Source organism: Dryobates pubescens, chromosome 1, assembly GCF_014839835.1.
Source record: "Dryobates pubescens isolate bDryPub1 chromosome 1, bDryPub1.pri, whole genome shotgun sequence".
In the NCBI taxonomy this organism is placed as follows: domain Eukaryota; kingdom Metazoa; phylum Chordata; class Aves; order Piciformes; family Picidae; genus Dryobates; species Dryobates pubescens.
The window spans coordinates 65,947,173-65,961,315 of record NC_071612.1 but is presented as its reverse complement, the minus strand read 5'-3'; the positions used below and the strand labels follow the sequence as shown (position 1 = coordinate 65,961,315).

Below are 14,143 nucleotides of genomic sequence, written 5' to 3'. Positions count from 1 at the left end.
CTCAGGTGTCCCTTCAGCCACACTGACACCCTGGCCAGGAGCCGTGGGCACTGCTTACCGAGAAGAGTCTCCTGGCACGATTCTCCTTGAAAGCAGCTTTTGGGCTTCTGAACTGGATCTGAAGGCCTTACCCTCCTCTTCCTGCTTCTGTTTCTTGTCATCTCCATCATGTGACTGCTTAGCAAAGCCCTTGCTAGGCACCACGTTTTGCATTCTCCATGCCCTCTGCAGCACATTCTAACTAGGATGTCCGTGTCACCCTTCTTCGCCAAGGATAAGGATGGTCTGAGTCAGCAGGGAGGAGACCAGGGGGCTGTCATCTCTCCTCGCATCTCGAAGGACTGTGGGAGCAAAGCGTCAGAGGTGAGGTGACAACCCTGTGTCCCCACCAGGAACTGCACGTTGCAGCCCAGGATTCCCTGGGCCAAGAGGGAGCCAGGGGACAGGTGGCTGGGCTGGAGGCTTCTGGTCAAGAATAGCCCCCTCCAGAAACACACGCTCCCCGCAGAGGCCAGATGGGAGCTGACCCTCCCTTAGCCCGGCTAGGGCGGATCTCTGTGCCAGGGCGCTTCCTCATCCCCACCGCCCTCACTCACCCTCTCTGACATGCTCCATGTCCTCCCGTTCATCCATCAGTCTTCCGATGAGGCCTGAGGGGACAAAACAGGTCAGGGACCCCCCTGCCTGTCAGGGACCCCGTAGTCCACTGGGGACCCCACCAGCCAGCCCATAGAGCCACACAGCTCCCTGGGGAGGGCTGACCCCCGAGGGCAGCACCGGGGAGGGATGGATGAGATGGCTGCCAGCCCCAACTGTGCAGGCAGGGCTGGGAGGGGGTGAAGGGGTGCCCCAGAGGGTCTGTGGCAGAACACAGGGATGCTGGGAGAGGGGGGAGGGACCCTGGGGATTGTGGCTCACCAATGAACCTCACAGCCTCCAGCCGCAGGGCCTCCTGAGGGTTCCGCAGGTAGCTCTGGCTCTGGTGCAGGTAGTCCTTGGCCCTGCTCCTGTTCTTGGACAGCTGCAGACAGGAGTAGGGTGCAGGGTTTGCACAGAGCTGCCCCGACAGTCAGGTCAGTTTCCCCAGCCCAGCTGCCTGCCAGGTGGCACTGGGGTTGAGAAGGAGCAGAGGACTCCTCAGGAATGCGGATGCCGTGCTGGTGGCAGGGCTTGCCCAGGGAAGATCCCAGGGTCTTTGGGACTGTGCTTACCAAGCGCTCGCGGATGCTCCATGCCTGCTGAGTCCCAGCCAGCTGTGCCAGCCTCCTCCAGTTCAGGAAGTGGCCAGCGCTGCGGAGAGCTTCCTGGGAGGCCTGGAGAGCAGCAGAGATGCCACCACCATTAGCAGGGGCACAGGACCCGGTGCCCCCTCTCTTGGCAGGGCTCAGAGCCGCCTGTCCTGGGCCATCTGGGGAAGATGCACCGGCTGGGGACTGATGCTGCCACCAAGTTCAGCACCCCAGAGGAAGAAAAGGGCAGCAACTCTCTCTGACTGGAAGCCAGTTAGGGCTTTAACATTTTTGGCCCTGGTGGCCCCAGGCTCCCTTAGATCCACAGCTCAGTTCCTGGGGCTTCAAGGAAGGCAGAGGGAGGACAAATGAAGCAGGGGGCAAGGAGAGGGGACTCTGCCCGGTGCTACAGATGCAGCAAGCTAGACCTCACGGTGACACGCGTTTGAAGGGTCCAGTGTCAGGACTGCCCTGGCTAAAGGAGCAGCTGGGTTGGGAATCCCACCTGGGCCACACTCTTGCTCTCGTCGTGCAGGTGGAAGAGCAGTGGCAGCAGGCTGTTGCACACCACCTTCTTCATCTTTTCCTTCCCTTGGCGCGCCACGAGCCTCATCGCATCTCGGAAGAGACGGATGGAGAGCTCCCGCACAGTGTCCGACTCCTGGGGGAGGAGGGGAGGAGGATCTCAGGCCCAGTCTGATGGGGAGGAAGGGGCTGGCACAGAGATGGACATCCCCAAAGCAGCCACAGGCAGCCCTGCTGCAAAAGGGAGGGAGGTGCTGCTGGCCTGCCACCAGCGTCCCTGACGCCAAAGTGGGCTGAGTCCATGTGGGGCGTTTGGGATGCAGCTGAGGGCAGCACTAGGGTGTGGGGGCTGTGGGGCAGAGCACAGGAGCTGTGGTGGGAGACACGAATGGAAGTGCCCGGTGAGGGGGCACAGGGCTCTCCTCAGACTTACGTTGCCAAAGAGGGGCCAGAGCTTGTCAGCCAGCTCCAGGGCGGCGAGGTTGAGCCTCCTCCCCTCAAGCAGCCGCAGCATGGCGGCGAGCACGGGCAGGGCTGCGGCGCTGCTGGCGCCGTCGTCATCCCGCAGCCGCTCCAGGACGAGTGGCAGCAGGACGAGGGTTTTCCTTGCCTGTGTGAGACATGCCACCTCCTTCAGTGAAGCAGCGACCCGTGGCAGGGGCACAAACCCTCTGCACGTAGTGCTTGGCAGACAGCGCGGGTTATGGAGGGCAAGGCCCCGCCATACCTGGCTCACCAGGGCGGCCAATGCAGGAGCAGGGCATGGAGGAGGAGGAGGAGGAGCAGCAAGGCCCGCTCCTTGCTAGCCCTGTGGCTGCCACCGCTCGGCTCGGGGCTGCTGTCCCGCCTGACCCCTACTCACTGTGTCGGGCCTCTGGGTGAGCCTGAGGATGGCTCTGAGCACCAGGCTGGGCATCCCCAGGCACTGGCTCTGCAGAGACATGGCCAGGATTTTCAGGGCACGTTGCAGCTCCTCCTCACAGTCAGAGCACTCCACTGTCTGAAACACACAGAGTGGCAGCTGTGGCAAGGAGCAGGGCACAGAGGAGGAGGAGGAGGAGGAGGAGCAACGCCCACTCCTTGCTAGCCCTGTGGCTGCCACTGCTCTGCTCGGGGCTGCTGTCCTGGCTGCCCCCTATACAGGGAACCCCCGGGGTTTATGTGCCTCTCTCTCCAGACACACCTGAGTCAGCTGATTTGGTTGTTGGTCTGGGTTTTGGCTTACTATACATACTTTGTAGTTCTGATTCAAAGACTTTGTCTTCCTTTCTGTTATTTGTGAGTAGGGTGTTTCTCACACTATCATCGGGCACTGTGGTGCAAGGGGCACCGTGCCAGGGGGAGCAGGACAAGTGTGGCCTCCTGCCAGCACCTCCCTGCCCCACAGATGCCCTCTTGCAGAGGGGTGTCACCTTCTTGGCATGCAGCAGGACAAGGGAGTTGGCGTGGGGGGTTGTTTGTGCCTGGGCAAAGTTATAGGGGATGATGGTGTAGAAGTGGAAGGAGAGGCTGGGAGGGAGTCTTGTTCTGCTTGAGGAAGGCTCTGCAAAGGGACCTGGACAGGCTGGGTCAATGGGCCAAGGCCAGATGTACGATACTAAGCTAGGCCAAGGGCTGGGTCCTGCACTTGGATCACAACACCAGGCACGGGGAATGGTGGCTGGAAAGCTGCCCTACAGAGAAAGCACTGAGGGTGTTGGGTCAAAAGCACCTGAATATGAGGCAGCCCAGGTGGCCAAGACAACCAACAGCATCCTGGCCTGCATGGGCAACAGTGTGACAAGCAGAAGCAGGGAAGTCGTCATCCCCTGGGACTCATCACTGGTGTGGCAGTTCAGGCTGGGTGCTTCCTGGGCCGCCACCTAAGTTACACCTCCAGTGTCCCGGGTGTCCAGGCCAGTAGGTGGACAGAGGAAGCTGCATCTTTCTACCCTGCGATTCTGCACCCTACAACTCCATCTGCAAAGTCATCCTCTTGCTCTTCCTTCCCTCTCTGCTCCCTGCCGGGCAATGGGAGGGGAGCACCTCAGGCCTCTAGGCCTGCTTAGGCCTAATGCCAGTATAAGAAGCGGGGGGGCAGGCTCAGGCCTGGCCAGCCTGAGACTGGCCTAGCAGTGGGGGAGGAAGAAAGAGGCCTGGGGGTTTTGGGTGCACCCTCAGGTGGGGAGAAGGGAAGCCTGAGACTTTTGGGGTGTGGTGCAAGGGAATTCTGTGTGCTTTGGGATATCTCTACCACTATGCTTTGTAGTTTCTTTGTGGAGTATCAATTCCTTTTCCGTTTAAACTTTCCATCACTGCCTGGAGTACACAGTTCAGTTTTGAGGCCCTCACTACAAGAATGAGAGACTCACACAGAATCACAGAATCACCAGGGTTGGAAGAGACCTCAAAGATCACCAAGTCCAACCCATCACCACAGACCTCATGAGTAAACCACGGCACCAAGTGCCACATCCAATCCCCTCTTGACCACCTCCAGGGATGGCGACTCCACCACCTCCCTGGGCAGCACATTCCAATGCCTAACAACTCTCTCTGGGAAGAACTGTCTCCTCTGGAGCAGGTGCAAAAATGGACCAATCAAGCTGATGAAGGGTCTGGAGAAAGTTCTTACGAGGAGTGGCTGAGGGAATGGGGGGTGTTCAGTCTGGAGGAAAGGAGGCTGAGGGTTCTCTACAACTCCCTGAAAAGAGGAGGTTGTAGTGAGGTGGGGGTTGGTCTCTTCTCCACAGTTAACAAGTGACAGGACAAGAGGAAATGGCCTCAAGTTGTGCCAAGGGAGGTTTAGATTGGATATTAGAAGACATCTCATCACCAGAACAGTTACCAAAGGCTGAAACTGGCTCCTCAGGGAGGTGGTTGAATTCCCATGCCCGGAGGTGTTTCAAAGATGCAACAATGAGGTGCTGAGGTTTAGCAGCAGACTTGGTAGAGTTAGACAATGGTTAGACTGCAGGAACTTCAAGGTCTCTTAAAACAAATTTATTCTGTGATGGGGGTGGGGGGGGTGGGAAATTCTGCCAGAAAGAGGTTTTCAGGGCTTCCAAAGTGGATCTGAAGGCTTCAGAAGTGTCCTCTTCCTCCTTCTCTTTCTTGTCACCACCATCTTCATGGCAGGGCTCAGGGTCCTGAGGGAAACAGGAGCTCGCTGGGGGCCTTTGCCTAGCCCCTTGCTGAGGAGCAGCGAGAGCCCTGTTCAGCCCCACACCTCAGGTGTCCCTTCAGCCACACTGACACCCTGGCCAGGAGCCGGGGGCACTGCTTACCGAGAAGAGTCTCCTGGCACGATTCTCGCTGAGGAACATCCAAGGCTGCTTCTGTGAGCCCACCAGAGGCTGCAGCTGCCCACTGTAATCCATCCACTCCACCTTGCCTGGGAAGCAGCAAAAGTGGGGTGCTCAGAAAGGGAGTGCGGGGTGGGAGGTGCAGCCTGAGATGGTTGGACAGAAAAGTCACTGGCAAAGCAAGAGAGCACCCGGACAGGTCTGGGGAGCAGATAGCCAGGGAGGGCCCAGGACTGCTGTGGGCAGGGGCCAGGGGCAATGGCTGTTCAGGCTGCATCAGGCTTTCTCCCTCTCTCCAAGGAGAGTGAGCCCTGGCTGCAATGTCCTGGGGCAGCCCATCCCAACACAGCTTCTCTTACTTGTCTGCTGCAGGACGAAGATGTGCAGTTCATAGAGAGCTTCTGCAGCCTCGCAGGAGGTCTCCTTGTCCTTGCAGGTGCAGGAGAGGGTGAGCTGCCCCACCAGCTTCCCCAGCAGACCAAACTTCTGGATCTTGGGGCACTCATGTCTGAGGATCTTCCTCTGTGCAAAACAGGGGCAGATCTGGGGGAAGAGAGAGAGGATGGGCAGAAGTGGAGCCTGGGCAGAAAGGAAGTCCCAGCTAGTCCCAGAGCAGCGGGGCAGCAGCCCAGAGCAGGTCAGGGCTGCCAGAGCCAGGCTTCTGCCTGTGCCTGGGGCAGTCCTGCTCTGCCCTGCCATGCCCTGGGAGAGAACATGAGCAGGACAGGGGCAGGGACAAGGCCCCAGCCCCCAAACAGCTGCTGCCTGTGTGCCCAGCTTCCCTTGAGTGTCCTGGAGCTCAGAGGCACAGGGCTAGGGCACGGGGGATGCCCAGAGCAGGAACTCAGTACCTCCAGCCCTGAGGAGTTGTTGATGAAGTTGAGCAGCCTAGCGATCTGTGCCATGGCTCTCTTCTGCACCTCTGGCAGCTGGGAACAGGTGTAGGGCAGCAGCACCTGGGAAGAGAAAAGCTTCTGGGGTGCCAGGAAGGTGGCATGGCACATAACGGCATGACCAGACTTGCTGAGGGGCAGTGGCTGGCATGGTGCTCGTGTCCTTGCTCTTTGCAGCAACTGGCTCCAGCAGGCAGATCATCCCATCCTGCTCCTGCTGCTGCCTCTGTTGCCTTCCAGTTCCCTTCAAAATATGTCTCTCTGCCCCCACCAAAGGGACCCCAAGACTTACGGGGTGACTCCCTCCCTCGCTTGAGGGCTCTGGGATATGGCCTGTGGCCCCCTGCCCCCAGCCGTGTACCAAGTGCTACTGGGAGGGGGAGACCCACACCATTCAAGCCAGTGGTCACTCCCTGTGGGGCCCCTGTCCCAAGGCCTGACCTTCAAGATGTTTTGGAGCTCCACGCCGCCAAGGGTGCCAGCGCTGCAGACCAGTGCCTGCAACATGCTGTCCATCGCAGACAGGGTCTGCAAGGGGTAAAAAGTCTTGAGGACAGCCCTGGAAGGCTGGGGGGGTCAGCCGTGGCTCCGTGGTGTCCAGAAAGGGGCCTTGGGGCAGAGGAGGTCCCCATGTTTCCCCCCATGGCACACCTTGGAGTAGAGGAAAGCCACAGAGCCCCGGCTGTGCTGTGGAGGCAGGCTGAAGACGCTCTTGAAGCAGGCCTGCAGGATGCTGTACTTGTCTTGCTGAAGCAGCCTGGCTCTACTGCAGGGACAGAGAGATGCTCTTCAGACTCAGCAAGGAGGGGCCAGACCCTGGGTGTGAACCCTAGGGGTGCTGTGAGGGCCACCTGGAACTGGGGGGAGGACAGGCTGGGGCCTGTGGCACGTACCTCATGGTGGCCGTGGCCAGCATGGCTTGCTGCCGCACCGCGGTGTCCAGGCAGTCAATGGGCTCCTCCTGCAGCAGCCACTAGGAAGCACAGCAAGATGAGACAGGGTGGAGCAGGGCAGGTTCTTTCAAGCCAGCAAGCTCTTGCAGGGCTGGCAGAGGCCACGTTACCCCCACCCAGCACTCAGGGGTGCCAAGCCCCATGGCAGGAAGGGTGATACCAACCACAGAGCCACCGGCTGGCCAAGGGACCTGCAGACATTGTGGGGTCCAAGCTCAGTCTCCAGCAGGGCCAGGATAGGGATGGAGCACCTGTTAGGAGTGAACTGCTTCTGTTGGTTGTCCCACCACATCAGCACCTCGAATAGCATCAGCTCCACAGTGAATGACACTTGGAAAAGCAGTGCCAGGAAAAGCTGGGGGAAAATTGCCTTCACCTCCTGCTGGCAGGCGGGCTGCAGGACGATCTTGCCTACGATCTTGATGGCCTGCAGAAAACACCCAGGCAAGAGGATATTGCTGCAGCCCGGGGGAGGTCAGGGCCTGGGCTGGGCAGGGGAGGGCAGTAGGGGGCCTGGACAGCTGAGAGAGCCCAGGAAGGTCAGCAAGGCCTCACGCAGCAACTCACTGCTTACCGAGAAGAGTCTCCTGGCACGTTTCTCCTGGAAAGCAGCTTTTGGGCTTCCGAACTTGTTTGTCCAAGGATAAGGATGGTCTGAGTCAGCAGGGAGGAGACCAGGGGGCTGTCATCTATCCTCGCATCTTCAAGGACTGTGGGAGCAAAGCGTCAGAGGTGAGGTGACAACCCTGTGTCCCCACCGGGAACTGCACGTTGCAGCCCAGGATTCCCTGGGCCAAGAGGGAGCCAGGGGACAGGTGGCTGGGCTGGAGGCTTCTGGTCAAGAATAGCCCCCTCCAGAAACACACGCTCCCCGCAGAGGCCAGATGGGAGCTGACCCTCCCTTAGCCCGGCTAGGGCGGATCTCTGTGCCAGGGCGCTTCCTCATCCCCACCGCCCTCACTCACCCTCTCTGACATGCTCCATGTCCTCCCGTTCATCCATCAGTCTTCCGATGAGGCCTGAGGGGACAAAACATGTCAGGGACCCCCCTGCCTGTCAGGGACCCCGTAGTCCACTGGGGACCCCACCAGCCAGCCCATAGAGCCACACAGCTCCCTGGGGAGGGCTGACCCCCGAGGGCAGCACCGGGGAGGGATGGATGAGATGGCTGCCAGCCCCAACTGTGCAGGCAGGGCTGGGAGGGGGTGAAGGGGTGCCCCAGAGGGTCTGTGGCAGAACACAGGGATGCTGGGAGAGGGGGGAGGGACCCTGGGGATTGTGGCTCACCAATGAACCTCACAGCCTCCAGCCGCAGGGCCTCCTGAGGGTTCCGCAGGTAGCTCTGGCTCTGGTGCAGGTAGTCCTTGGCCCTGCTCCTGTTCTTGGACAGCTGCAGACAGGAGTAGGGTGCAGGGTTTGCACAGAGCTGCCCCGACAGTCAGGTCAGTTTCCCCAGCCCAGCTGCCTGCCAGGTGGCACTGGGGTTGAGAAGGAGCAGAGGACTCCTCAGGAATGCGGATGCCGTGCTGGTGGCAGGGCTTGCCCAGGGAAGATCCCAGGGTCTTTGGGACTGTGCTTACCAAGCGCTCGCGGATGCTCCATGCCTGCTGAGTCCCAGCCAGCTGTGCCAGCCTCCTCCAGTTCAGGAAGTGGCCAGCGCTGCGGAGAGCTTCCTGGGAGGCCTGGAGAGCAGCAGAGATGCCACCACCATTAGCAGGGGCGCAGGACCCGGTGCCCCCTCTCTTGGCAGGGCTCAGAGCCGCCTGTCCTGGGCCATCTGGGGAAGATGCACCGGCTGGGGACTGATGCTGCCACCAAGTTCAGCACCCCAGAGGAAGAAAAGGGCAGCAACTCTCTCTGACTGGAAGCCAGTTAGGGCTTTAACATTTTTGGCCCTGGTGGCCCCAGGCTCCCTTAGATCCACAGCTCAGTTCCTGGGGCTTCAAGGACCCATGCCAGGGGCTGTGTCAAGGAAGGCAGAGGGAGGACAAATGAAGCAGGGGGCAAGGAGAGGGGACTCTGCCCGGTGCTACAGATGCAGCAAGCTAGACCTCACGGTGACACGCGTTTGAAGGGTCCAGTGTCAGGACTGCCCTGGCTGAAGGAGCAGCTGGGTTGGGAATCCCACCTGGGCCACACTCTTGCTCTCGTCGTGCAGGTGGAAGAGCAGTGGCAGCAGGCTGTTGCACACCACCTTCTTCATCTTTTCCTTCCCTTGGCGCGCCACGAGCCTCATCGCATCTCGGAAGAGACGGATGGAGAGCTCCCGCACAGTGTCCGACTCCTGGGGGAGGAGGGGAGGAGGATCTCAGGCCCAGTCTGATGGGGAGGAAGGGGCTGGCACAGAGATGGACATCCCCAAAGCAGCCACAGGCAGCCCTGCTGCAAAAGGGAGGGAGGTGCTGCTGGCCTGCCACCAGCGTCCCTGACGCCAAAGTGGGCTGAGTCCATGTGGGGCGTTTGGGATGCAGCTGAGGGCAGCACTAGGGTGTGGGGGCTGTGGGGCAGAGCACAGGAGCTGTGGTGGGAGACACGAATGGAAGTGCCCGGTGAGGGGGCACAGGGCTCTCCTCAGACTTACGTTGCCAAAGAGGGGCCAGAGCTTGTCAGCCAGCTCCAGGGCGGCGAGGTTGAGCCTCCTCCCCTCAAGCAGCCGCAGCATGGCGGCGAGCACGGGCAGGGCTGCGGCGCTGCTGGCGCCGTCGTCATCCCGCAGCCGCTCCAGGACGAGTGGCAGCAGGACGAGGGTTTTCCTTGCCTGTGTGAGACATGCCACCTCCTTCAGTGAAGCAGCGACCCGTGGCAGGGGCACAAACCCTCTGCACGTAGTGCTTGGCAGACAGCGCGGGTTATGGAGGGCAAGGCCCCGCCAGACCTGGCTCACCAGGGCGGCCAATGCAGGAGCAGGGCACGGAGGAGGAGGAGGAGGAGCAGCAAGGCCCGCTCCTTGCTAGCCCTGTGGCTGCCACCGCTCGGCTCGGGGCTGCTGTCCCGCCTGACCCCTACTCACTGTGTCGGGCCTCTGGGTGAGCCTGAGGATGGCTCTGAGCACCAGGCTGGGCATCCCCAGGCACTGGCTCTGCAGAGACATGGCCAGGATTTTCAGGGCACGTTGCAGCTCCTCCTCACAGTCAGAGCACTCCACTGTCTGAAACACACAGAGTGGCAGCTGTGGCAAGGTGCCCTGCTGGCTCCAAGCGTCATCTCAGGCCAAGGACACCAAGGGCAAGACCAAGTCCAGATGGAGACTGCAGGAACTGCACAGAGCCCCCATGCCCCACAGCACTGGGTCTGGGAGAGCTGTGTCAGATGCAGCTTGCAACCAATGCCATCAGGCTCACCTCAATGAAGAAGACCATGGCAATCATCTCACAGCTCGGGTCCTTCCCGCTGAGGATCTCTGCCAGCTGGCAGAAGAAGGTGGAGCGCAGGAGCGTTGGCATCTCCATCATCTCCCTGGCAGAGGAAAGGAGGAGATTGGGCAGGTAGATCTCTTTGGGATGTGCACCAGTCTGGACATCTCCAGCCTGCAGCACCACTCTGAGCAATGGGCATTGCCCTGCCATCAGCCTCAAGGCAGGGGATGGCAGCGTGGGCTGCCCGGTCCCCCAGGAGCGGGGAGAAGAGGCTCTGACCTGGCCACGATGCGCACTCCCATGAGGTGGGTCTTGGCTCTGAGCAGGGCGTCCCAGCCCCCCTGTTCCTGGATGGCCAGCACCTGGCTCTCCAAGCCCATGCTGCAGAGCAGCGCTCTCATGGACTGCACGGCAGACCTGCACAAGGAGAAACGCTTAGCTCCCACCTGGCCCCCTGGACTGGCTGTGAGTGGCTGTCAGGGCTGAGAGGACAGGGATGGAGCACCTGATAGGAGTGCACTGCTCCTGTTGGTTGTCCCACCACATCAGCACCTCCGCAGGCATCAGCTCAGTGGTGAATGACACTTGGAAAAGCAGTGCCAGGAAAAGCTGGGGGGAAATTGCCTTCACCTCCTGCTGGCAGGTGGGCTGCAGGACGATCTTGCCTACGATCTTGATGGCCTGCAGAAAACACCCAGACAAGAGGATATTGCTGCAGCCAGGGGGAGGTCAGGGCCTGGGGTGGGCAGGGGAGGGCAGTTAGGGGGCCTGGACAGCTGAGAGCAGCCCTGGAAGGTCAGCAAGGCCTCACGCAGCAACTCACAGCCATGCAGAAGAGGCGTGGGTCGGTCTCGATGCAGGTCTTGCGCTGCGACCTGTCCATCATCACTCTGACCAGCTCCTGCAGCACCTTCTCCCTGGTCTGGGGCTTGGAGAGCACCACGTTCCACATAGTGCTGGCAGCCCTGAAGGGACACAGGGCTCTGTCAGCAGGGACACCGTGAAGGGTGGCCAGGCTGAAGTCCCTCAGGATGGTCTCGGGGCCCCACTGCCAGTGGGAGAGAAGCCCCAAAGGCTGCTGAGGCCCATACCTGCTGCTCCTTTGTGAGAAGTGCAAGAGAGTGGCCACCACCGCTCTGGGGTCTTGGTCCATCAGCGCCAGCAGGGCTCTGTCCAGGCTCTTGAGGGCTACCAGTGCCTTGATGGAAGGCAGCTTTCTGTAGATGGCACTCACAATCTTCCTCACCTGGAGGGGAGACAGGGGTGGGAGTGGAGACGCCAGCAGGGTGAGCATGGCTGTTCCCACAGCTCCCACTGGGAGCTGCTTCTGTTGCCATTGCAGTATGCAGGCTCGAGCCGGTGTCAGTGCCGGCCAGGAGCAGAGCAGGGGAAGGAATGGTCCCCTGGGGAAGCAGCCATGCCACCCATGGGCTACTCACCGTTCCTGGCAGGAAGGAAGAGTCCACCACAAGGCTGCTGACCATGTGGGCAGCCACGCTGACATTGTAGCCGCTTGTGGGCTCCATGGCCGCGATGGCCATGAGGATGATCTCTGCCCGGCCGGAGGGCTGGAGGCATTCTGTGAACATCTGTGGGGTGAAGGAGAGAAGAATTGTCACCTACAGCCTGTCTCTCAGAGTATCTCAGCTGTGCAGCGAGAGGGAGATGCAGAGCCTTGCTGTGCTGGGGAGGACACCGATGGCAGGGCTCAGGGTCCTGAGGGAAACAGGAGCTCGCTGGGGGCCTTTGCCTAGCCCCTTGCTGAGGAGCAGCGAGAGCCCTGTTCAGCCCCACACCTCAGGTGTCCCTTCAGCCACACTGACACCCTGGCCAGGAGCCGTGGGCACTGCTTACCGAGAAGAGTCTCCTGGCACGATACTCCCTGAAGAACATCCAAGACTGCTTCTGTGAGCCCACCAGAGGCTGCAGCTGCCCACTGTAATCCATCCACTCCACCTTGCCTGGGAAGCAGCAAAAGTGGGGTGCTCAGAAAGGGAGTGCGGGGTGGGAGGTGCAGCCTGAGATGGTTGGACAGAAAAGTCACTGGCAAAGCAAGAGAGCACCCGGACAGGTCTGGGGAGCAGATAGCCAGGGAGGGCCCAGGACTGCTGTGGGCAGGGGCCAGGGGCAATGGCTGTTCAGGCTGCATCAGGCTTTCTCCCTCTCTCCAAGGAGAGTGAGCCCTGGCTGCAATGTCCTGGGGCAGCCCATCCCAACACAGCTTCTCTTACTTGTCTGCTGCAGGACGAAGATGTGCAGTTCATAGAGAGCTTCTGCAGCCTCGCAGGAGGTCTCCTTGTCCTTGCAGGTGCAGGAGAGGGTGAGCTGCCCCACCAGCTTCCCCAGCAGACCAAACTTCTGGATCTTGGGGCACTCATGTCTGAGGATCTTCCTCTGTGCAAAACAGGGGCAGACCTGGGGGAAGCGAGAGAGGATGGGCAGAAGTGGAGCCTGGGCAGAAAGGAAGTCCCAGCTAGTCCCAGAGCAGCGGGGCAGCAGCCCAGAGCAGGTCAGGGCTGCCAGAGCCAGGCTTCTGCCTGTGCCTGGGGCAGTCCTGCTCTGCCCTGCCATGCCCTGGGAGAGAACATGAGCAGGACAGGGGCAGGGACAAGGCCCCAGCCCCCAGACAGCTGCTGCCTGTGTGCCCAGCTTCCCTTGAGTGTCCTGGAGCTCAGAGGCACAGGGCTAGGGCACGGGGGATGCCCAGAGCAGGAACTCAGTACCTCCAGCCCTGAGGAGTTGTTGATGAAGTTGAGCAGCCTAGCGATCTGTGCCATGGCTCTCTTCTGCACTTCTGGCAGCTGGGAACAGGTGTAGGGCAGCAGCACCTGGGAAGAGAAAAGCTTCTGGGGTGCCAGGAAGGTGGCATGGCACATAACGGCATGACCAGACTTGCTGAGGGGCAGTGGCTGGCATGGTGCTCGTGTCCTTGCTCTTTGCAGCAACTGGCTCCAGCAGGCAGATCATCCCATCCTGCTCCTGCTGCTGCCTCTGTTGCCTTCCAGTTCCCTTCAAAATATGTCTCTCTGCCCCCACCAAAGGGACCCCAAGACTTACGGGGTGACTCCCTCCCTCGCTTGAGGGCTCTGGGATATGGCCTGTGGCCCCCTGCCCCCAGCCGTGTACCAAGTGCTACTGGGAGGGGGAGACCCACACCATTCAAGCCAGTGGTCACTCCCTGTGGGGCCCCTGTCCCAAGGTCTGACCTTCAAGATGTTTTGCAGCTCCACGCCGCCAAGGGTGCCAGCGCTGCAGACCAGTGCCTGCAACATGCTGTCCATCGCAGACAGGGTCTGCAAGGGGTAAAAAGTCTTGAGGACAGCCCTGGAAGGCTGGGGGGGTCAGCCGTGGCTCCGTGGTGTCCAGAAAGGGGCCTTGGGGCAGAGGAGGTCCCCATGTTTCCCCCCATGGCACACCTTGGAGTAGAGGAAAGCCGCAGAGCCCCGGCTGTGCTGTGGAGGCAGGCTGAAGACGCTCTTGAAGCAGGCCTGCAGGATGCTGTACTTGTCTTGCTGAAGCAGCCTGGCTCTACTGCAGGGACAGAGAGATGCTCTTCAGACTCAGCAAGGAGGGGCCAGACCCTGGGTGTGAACCCTAGGGGTGCTGTGAGGGCCACCTGGAACTGGGGGGAGGACAGGCTGGGGCCTGTGGCACGTACCTCATGGTGGCCGTGGCCAGCATGGCTTGCTGCCGCACCGCGGTGTCCAGGCAGTCAATGGGCTCCTCCTGCAGCAGCCACTAGGAAGCACAGCAAGATGAGACAGGGTGGAGCAGGGCAGGTTCTTTCAAGCCAGCAAGCTCTTGCAGGGCTGGCAGAGGCCACGTTACCCCCACCCAGCACTCAGGGGTGCCAAGCCCCATGGCAGGAAGGGTGATACCAACCACAGAGCCACCGGCTGGCCA

At 60.7% G+C, this 14,143-nt stretch overlaps 1 protein-coding gene across 1 annotated transcript; it reads right to left on the bottom strand.

Annotated features, from left to right (window-relative positions):
* Positions 1–255: 255 nt before the first annotated feature.
* On the bottom strand, positions 256–13,116 carry LOC128899884 (uncharacterized). The gene is made up of 29 exons (XM_054179627.1): positions 12,964–13,116; positions 12,472–12,634; positions 12,095–12,201; positions 11,680–11,829; positions 11,064–11,486; positions 10,782–10,921; positions 10,520–10,657; positions 10,226–10,340; positions 9,895–10,032; positions 9,466–9,642; positions 9,013–9,168; positions 8,465–8,692; positions 8,172–8,274; positions 7,850–7,903; positions 7,479–7,594; positions 7,261–7,311; positions 6,825–6,904; positions 6,583–6,697; positions 6,373–6,459; positions 5,890–5,994; positions 5,398–5,581; positions 5,021–5,127; positions 2,617–2,754; positions 2,188–2,364; positions 1,735–1,890; positions 1,212–1,439; positions 919–1,021; positions 597–650; positions 256–341 (listed from the first exon to the last, which is right to left on the bottom strand). The coding sequence occupies exons 1-29, from the start codon at positions 13,114–13,116 to the stop codon at positions 256–258; spliced, it is 4,032 nt and encodes a 1,343-aa protein (XP_054035602.1).
* Between the last annotated feature and the right edge of the window lie 1,027 nt (positions 13,117–14,143).